At 28.9% G+C, this 8,788-nt stretch overlaps 1 protein-coding gene across 3 annotated transcripts; it reads right to left on the minus strand.

Annotated features, from left to right (window-relative positions):
* Positions 1-2,272: 2,272 nt before the first annotated feature.
* On the minus strand, positions 2,273-4,531 carry LOC145165699 (keratin-associated protein (DUF1218)). 3 transcript variants are annotated; one of them, XM_079084501.1, is made up of 4 exons: positions 4,404-4,531; positions 3,193-3,305; positions 2,762-2,976; positions 2,273-2,669 (listed from the first exon to the last, which is right to left on the minus strand). In XM_079084501.1, exons 2-4 carry the CDS (start codon positions 3,280-3,282, stop codon positions 2,405-2,407), a joined length of 570 nt encoding a protein of 189 aa, XP_078940627.1. In that variant the 5' UTR covers positions 3,283-3,305; positions 4,404-4,531; the 3' UTR covers positions 2,273-2,404. The 3 variants fall into 3 exon arrangements, with proteins under 3 accessions (XP_078940627.1, XP_078940628.1, XP_078940629.1); XM_079084502.1 differs by having other exon boundaries at positions 4,358-4,486; XM_079084503.1 differs by lacking the exon at positions 4,404-4,531 and adding an exon at positions 4,245-4,371.
* Positions 4,532-8,788: the final 4,257 nt, after the last annotated feature.

Genomic DNA, 8,788 nt, shown 5'->3' on the forward strand with positions numbered 1-8,788 from the left:
GATCTTGGAGGTAACTAATTCACGATTCTCTTGCAATTAACAAGTATTCAAAGTATGTTTCGGGTTCCTAAAAAAGTATTCAAAATATGTTTCAGGGAAATCTAAATATGGAGGACTACCAAAATTATACTTTGAAGAAACGGATAGTGAAGGAAATGTAAAGATGGAGTATCATTGGTTACCAAAAACAACTTTTGCACAGGATCTACATTTGTGGCCAAGCCAAACGTTGTAGAGGAAGATGATGGTTGGGTTGTTACATTTGCTCATGACGAAGACAGTGACACTTCTTATGTATGTACCATTAAACACCCTCTATTACATAAACACCCAAATGTAACGAGTTGTCTCTTTACATGTGTTTTTGGTTTGTGGTCACAGGTACTAGTTGTTGATGCTAAGAACTTTGGGAATGAGCCCATTGCTATAATAAACCTCCCTCAACGTGTGTTATATGGTCATCATGGATCTTTCTTTTTATCTACGTAACCAATCAGCGGAATCTATCAGTCTTATGAAGTATTTTAATATTTTATATTTGAATATGATCAACTTCTATTAATGTATTTTATTTTTGAATATGATCCATTCCTCTTAAGGATGCAAATGCCCATAACCAGTGCTAGCAATATGTTGTTATTCAAGACTTGAAAGAAAGATGTGATGATTGAGAGGAATTTCATTTCTTCATTAATTTGCAAAAAATGATTACAAAAGACAAAATAATATATACACATGCTTGCTAACAAGAAGATGACATTATAATTAACTTGAATAATTTTCTAACTTCTCTAACAAAAAACTAAATTAAGCATGTGACAAAAGTATATTAGTTAAGACTAACACCCCCCCCCCCCCCCTCTTCTACTTCTCCATGTATGTAGAGGACCATTGAAAAATTTAGTAATAACATCTGCCAACTGCTGATCAACAGATACATGTGACAAACAAATGAGACCACTTTGAAGTTTTTCCTAAACAAAAAGTGACAATCAGACTCGATGTGTTTTGTCCGCTCATGAAAAATAAGGGTCGGAAGCAATGTAAATGGTTGTTAAGTTATCGCATTTAAGGGGAATGGGTGTAACATCTGGTAATTGAAGTTCAGCAAGAAGCCTACCTAGCCAAGCTAATTAAGCACATAAACGTCTTACAGATCTGTATTTTTCAGCTTCGGTTAAAGATATGAAACAATGATTTGAGTTTTTGACTTCCATGAAATATTAGGGCTATTCCCAAAAAAAATAAGGAACCCATTAACTGATCATCTTGTTATGGTGCATCCAGCCAAATTAGAATTCACAATATGCGTTAATATTGTAAATGGCATCTTTGTCAAAATACAGTCCTTGAGTCATAGTTCCTTTAAGATATTGAAGAACATGAATAGTTTAATCATAATGGGCTTGAGAGGGGTCATTATTGGCAAACTTAAGTATCGTATGGAATAAGAAAAATCAGGCCTGCTAGTATGAACAAGAAAGGTTTAACCTGCCAACGAGTTGCCTATACAAAGTTGGAACACTCAAAGGATTATTCATGATAGGGAGTAATCATAATTCGGATGGGAGAGGTGTGGTTGTGGTAACAGACACACAAGCATCCATATAAGACATTGCAAGTAACTCCTTTATAAACTTGTTTTGGTGAATGATCATTCCATTGTTAACATAATTGGACTCCAGCCTAAGAAATAGTTGATGTATCCTAAATCTTTAATAGGAAATTGATCATTGAGAAAGCACTTTGAACTTGAAATTTCTTCCATATTATCTCTAGTGACCAATATATCATCAACATAGATAGCAACAATGACCATGGAATTGTTGAATTTCTTAAGAAAAAGTGGAAAGTCATTAGGAGAGTGATGATAACAATCAGACTATAAAGCACCTGATAGTTTTGCATACCACTAGCGATAGTTTTGCATACGAAAGGGAGAATTTTATCCAATTCAAAGGAGTCTCTAAAAAGCTCATAAAAAACTCTTCATATAGGGGAAGCTAAATTTAGAATTTATGACCAAATTTTCATTTAAAACGAATCTTTTTATTTTGGAAATTGACCAAATTGGGAGGAAGCTGAAATTGGGAGGCCTAAACAGCGAAATTTTTAGGGACAACCTTACATGGACAATGGGGAGGCCCATTGAAAGATTTACGTCCGTTTAAGATGGGCCTCAAAACTCCATACGGATTCAAGTGTGGCTAGTCGGTATCTTTAGCGGCTGACCAATGCCTATTAGAACAAACTAACATAAAAAACCACAAACTTTAAAACCCAGACATATTTTTCACCAATAGATAATCATTTACAGTGTTCAATTTAGACCACCTTTTACTTGCATTTAAACTCCACTTGATGGAAACACATTTAAACAGAATAAAGCAACTATTTTTAAGTTTTAAGCACTGCCCTTAATGACTGCATCAGCATCATCACCTCCTTTAACATCATCAAAGTAGTCTTCCCTTGCATTATCAGCCAACATAAGTGAAACCAACCAGAAAAGAGCCGAATCAAGAGCTAAAAAAGCACCACCACCAAGCAACCCGGTTTTGGCTGTAGGACAGGTTGTTTCAAGGTTATAATGGACATTACTCACAAGGTGTTTGTGTTCTGTTATCGTGGGCCACAACAGCATTGTAGCTGCCAATCCAGTTGAACCCCTGTGCACATGTCACAAAACGTTGCTATTTGATTAATGGTTTTAATTTTTAATGTGAAAGTAAGGTGTAAGATTAGGGTGATGTCTACTTACAAAGCTATAAGGAAAAACACAAAGAAACTTGTGCTTTGGAACAATGCAGGCCATGGGATTGACTTCCCTTTGTAAGGGTAAAATAGAGATAACCCTCCAGCCAAAGTTGAGGCAACAAGAAACCCAAAGGACAAATACCCCAAGGCAACTGTGGGGTCCGCTGGATACTTGCAGATAACTACGTCTTTCCCTGTTATTGGAGTTCCAGATGCAGGCTGCATAAAGAAATTTTCATCATAAATGTCATGGAAGTACATTGTTGTTTCTTGCATTAAACCCTAAAAGGAATATATATATATATATATATATATATATATATATATATATATATATATATATATATATATATATATATAGTTTTTCCTTGTTTTATGCTAATGGCTTATTGAGATTTTATAAACATAGTAAACTATGCAAACGAAGAATAATACCTTCTTGTTTTCAGCAATAACACCAAATATGAAGGACAAAGCGCCAAGGGCTCCCACAATCAATGACATTTGTTTTGTAGTAACTGCCATTGCACCTTAATTACTTTGATTCCCTGCAATTAAAATTGAAAATGAAGAGTTTAAACAAAGGGAAAATTCAAGAAATCAAAAGCTTATTTCAAAAAAGGCTGAAACTTAAGGATGGTGTTATTGTTGATCAATTACTTGTATTTCAGATCTCTATTTTGGAAAAAGAACCAGAAAAAAGACACCCGTGTTTATTAAAAAACCACCCAAATTTAGTCTCTAAACGTGCTGCAATTCCTACACCTCAAAGCACATGGATGAACCTACTTTAACTTCAAGTAAAATTGATTATGCAAATTAAATTAGAGAGTGGTTTTTCATAAAGTTGGGCAGAAACCTCCGTCAATTTAAAAGTTCAAGATTTAACAATCCAAGAAGTTCAAGGGTAGCTTGCTTCTGGGAAGGGAATGAAGATCCAAATGGATAAGAAGAAACAATAATCCTCAAACCACATAACACATACAATTGAGCAAAGATTCTGATTTCATGATCGTTTGAATGATCCAAGAAACATCATAATTAATTAAAACTTGACTAACGATTTGCACTAAAAGCCACATAAACATATGTTTAAAGCAAATTTTGAGTGATCAAAACAATTCGGGAGAAGTAAAGAGTAGCCCGTTTGACATATAAAAAAAATATCTAAACCTACTTCTTTTTTCAGAAAAATGTTCACAACACGAACTAATGATCAAACCACGCAGACTATTACACACATATGCATATAGCAAGAACCAAAAATTCTCATAAAAATATACAGAATCCAGAAGTCAAAGATGCATTAATATGTTCACAAATACACACCAATTTGACTAATTAAAACTCCAAAATTGACACTCAAAGATGCATTCCCATTCTGAAGAGTAATATCTAAATTGATGACACGAAATCCCTATTTATATCTGCAAAAATTCATCTCAACAAACAAACCACAAGCAAGATCCACATATCAGAAAGCTTACCAGAGTCAAGTTGAACGAACTATTCTCTGAGAATTAAACTAGAATTGATTTTTTATAGGACCCAGATAAATAACAAGAGAAAAATTATCAAAACCCAGAACGAATTCACATACCAAGAATCTTCGAGTTTGATAGAAATCAAATAGCTCAGATACGTACCTAACCGATATAAGGGAACGAATCTCGGGATGGGATAAAAGATAAAGCAAAATCAAAGGAATCAGCTATTGGGATAATTTAATAGTCAACGATAGTAGAAGCCCACGAAAAAAATGGGATAATCACCAAGATAAGTAATATTGTAAAATAACTATTTTCATATTTTAAAATACGCGACGGATTGATTAAAAAAGTTATAGATAAAGATATAAATATTAAGTATTTTTTTAAAGAAAATATTAAATATAAAAGTATAATATAAATTATTTTTGAAATTAAAATTCAAAATAAATACAAATAAAATGATGAATAAATAAATAATTCAATTTATACTAATTAAACAACTAAAAAAAATTATATTTTGATCATATTTGTGGTTTAACCACCTTTTTTTAGTTTTGTCGTGAAAAACAACAAAGTTTGATTATTTTTTTCCATGTAGACCATTTTGACCTAAAATGACAATGAAGTTTGAAAGAAATATACCAATTTTGAATTATATATATTGAAGAAAACATATTAAAATATAAAAATATAAGGAAAAAAATTTAATGACACATTAATTAATTTCTATAACCTAAGAATTACAATAGTTAATTAAGAAAATCGAAAATTACCACAAAATGACAAGTGGAAATTAATGTCTAAGAATTACCATAAAATTATATGTATCAAAATACATGAGAATATGACAACCGGAAAAATTAGTTTTTTATTTATTAGAGTAAATATTTTCCATTTTTTATCATATTTAATACATTACATATATAAATAATAGTATTATATGACATTTTAATTTATGAAAATTAAAAAAATTAAAAAACATAAACACACACAAAATTACATGTGGCAAAACTCTTGAGAATTTAACAAGTGACAACAAAATGATCATTATTTCTTAAGATAAGTTTAATACTTTACATATATAAATATTTTCCATTTATTATCATATTTAATACTTTATATATATATATATATATATATATATATATATATATATATATATATATATATATATATTAGTATTATATCACAGTTTAATTTACGAAAATTTTAAAAAAGAAACAAAAAAAACAAGATGACATGTTGATTTAATTTTATTAAAAAACCAATAAAATTACATGTGGCAAAACTCATGAAAATTTGACAAATGGCAACAAATGATATTTATTTATTACGATAGACTACGTTTGAGACCCGTGTATTACACGGGTTGATTTAAAAAAAAGATTAAATATTAAAGTGTAAACAGAAAATATTTTTTAATATACAACTTTAAAATAAGAAAGGAAGAAAGGTATTTATTGCAACTTGATATCATATATATTATATTTAATACTTTACATATATAAATATATGACTTTAATTTTAAAAATGGAAACAAACAAAAAATTGACAAGTGTATAATATTTATTTTAAAATTTTCACAAAATGACAAGTGTCAAAACTTATGAGAGATTGACATGCGGCAAAAAAAACCTTCATTTATTAATTAGGATTTAATACTTTATATATATATATATATATATATATATATATATATATATATATATATATATATTCCATTTATTATCATATTTAATACTTTACATATATAAATATTAGTATTATATGACATTTTAATTTATGAAATCTAAAAAAAACAACAACAAAATAACATGTGGATTTAAGTTTATTCAAAAAAACCACAAAAATACATGTGACAAAACTTTTAAGAATTTGACGTGGCAACAAATGATCTTTATTTATTAGGCCACTCGGAGTGTCTTCGGCATCTTATTCGGCATTCCCGGCGAACACTAGGCGAGGCTTCGACATGCCGAGCTCGGCTCGGCAACTCGGTGATATTTCACCGATGAGAGAGAAACAATTTTCTTTTTTTTACCCATTAACTCACATTCCTTTTTTCAAAAAAAAATACCTTCTTTTCAAAAATATAACCGTTTTTTTTTTCAAAAAATCATATTTTAAAGCCTCAATCTTCAACTATAAATATCATCATCCATATTCATTCTTCACCCCATTAAAATCTTCTTAATTCAATTCTCTTAACTTTCTTATTTTTCATCTTCTTCTAAACATCATCACTAAAAATGGCTCGTGTATGGTCTCCTGAAGAAGATATGTTACTCGCTCGTTCGTTCATGGATTGATGTAACAGAGGATCTAATCCACATTAACGACAATCCGTGTAGTTTTTTTGGAGGAGAGTAATCGAAACATACAACAGTCAAGCCCCTATTCCTCAAAGTAAATATCAACATTATTGTTCAATTACATATGATTATAGCTCTCTCTCTCTCTCTCTCTCTCTCTCTCTCTCTCTCTCTCTCTCTCTCTCTCTCTCTCTCTCTCTCTCTCTCTCTCTCTCTCTCTCTCTCTCTGTGTGTATATATATATATATATAGAGAGAGAGAGAGAGATCTATAATCATATATATATATATATATATATATATATTCTCCCCTGCAGTGTGTGTCAATTCCGCCCCTCCCATCCCCACTCCTCTTTTCTCTTTCTGCCACATGTCAAGCCCTCATTTGGTGAGGTTTTTTTCCACCAACTTCGTTTTTTGGCCATAAATTTTTTTATTTGAAAAAAAAATCTGAAAAAACCAAAGTTCTTAAAAATTATTTCTCTAAAATATGAGCACAATCGTGGAAATTTGAAAAAAAAAATTATTTCTTTTATAAAAAAACTCAGAAAAAAAATTCTTTAAAAATTATAAAAATTTAAGAGATACTTCTACTCAATATAGTAGTGACTTTGTAAAAAGAATTTTTCAAAAATAAGTTTTTGAAGTATTTATTTTTAATTTTAAGAAATATTAATTTAAAAAAAAATGAACATGATATAATCCAAAATGTGATGATTCAAAATATTTATGATTCAAAAAAAAACTTTTGATTCAACTTGTTTATGATCCTTAATTTGTTATGATCTAAAAATATTTAGACTCAAATATTTTATAATCCTTAATTATATCTTTTATGATACAAAATTAAATGATTCAAAGTATATAATAATCCATAATTTTTTTAAACAAAAACTATATTTAATTGAATATAGTATTCATCCAAAAACATATGATTCAAAAATGATTAGATTCAAAATACTACGATTCAAAATAATTTAATTCAAAATTTTGTGATCCAAAAATAATATGATTCAAACAAAGTATGAACCGAAAATATTATGATCCTTAATATTCTTCTTATTAATAATTTTATAATTGTTAAATATTAAAAACTCAAACCGATATTTAGTTTAAAAAATAAAAATCAAAACAAAAATAAAGAAAAACACTAGTATCTTCAAGTATATAGTAAAGATATTATAAAAACGGGAAAAAACGAAAAAAAAAAAATTAATAATAATAATTTTAAAAAGAAACGAAAAAAATAAAAAAAACAAAAAAAAGGATAAAAACGTTAAAACCAAGCATATATCTATTTAAAAAAATTGATTTTTTTTCTTTTAACGAAAAAAAAACAAAATAAACAAAAATAATAACGAAACACACTTAAATAACGTTTCAATGATGTTCGCCGCACGTGATTAAATCATTGTGTTCGTATTAGTTACCACGAATGTAGGCCGGTTCCGCGTAAAAACCGATTTTGAACGTGATTAAAATTTTTGTATTTTGTGAAATTCTTTAAACAAACATATCTCATTCGTTTTAAGTCGGATTGACATTCGGTTTTTTCGAACGTGTAGTTTAGAGTTTGTAGATGATTTTAGACTATAATTTTTTTATTTGTGGTGTTATATTCGATAAATTACAATCTTTCAAAGTTAGGATATCAAAGCTGAAATATTTCAGTTTTTCAGCAAGAAATTTAAACTTTTGTAATTTGTATTCTGTGAAATTGTTTAAACAATCATATCTCATTCGTTTTAAGTTGTATTGACATGCGGTTTTTTCCAACTTATAGTTTAGAGTTTGTAGATGATTTTATACTATAATTTTGTTGTTTTTGGAGTTATATTCAATGAGTTACAATCCTTCAAAGTTGAAATATCAAATTTGAAATATTTCAGTTTTTAAGCAAGAAATTTAAATTTTGTATTTTGTGACTTTTTTAAACAAACATATTTCATTCCTTTTAAGTCGGATTGATATGTGATTTTCTCCAACATGTAATTTAGAGTTTGTAGATGAATTTATACTATAATTTTGTTGTTTTTCTGTGTTATATTCAATGAGTTACAATCCTTCAAAATTGGGATTTCAAAGCTGATATATTTCAACTTTTCAATTGTTACTTTTTATTAAAAACTAACAACATTTTCATTTTGTGTTTATGTAGAGGTTGCACAAGTTTTAAACATGTTAAATTTAGATGATAATGATATGAGAAAGAGGTCAATGGAAGATTACA

Source organism: Lactuca virosa, chromosome 3 (assembly GCF_052849685.1).
Source record: "Lactuca virosa cultivar CGN04683 chromosome 3, Lactuca_virosa_CGN04683_v6, whole genome shotgun sequence".
In the NCBI taxonomy this organism is placed as follows: Eukaryota; Viridiplantae; Streptophyta; class Magnoliopsida; order Asterales; family Asteraceae; genus Lactuca; species Lactuca virosa.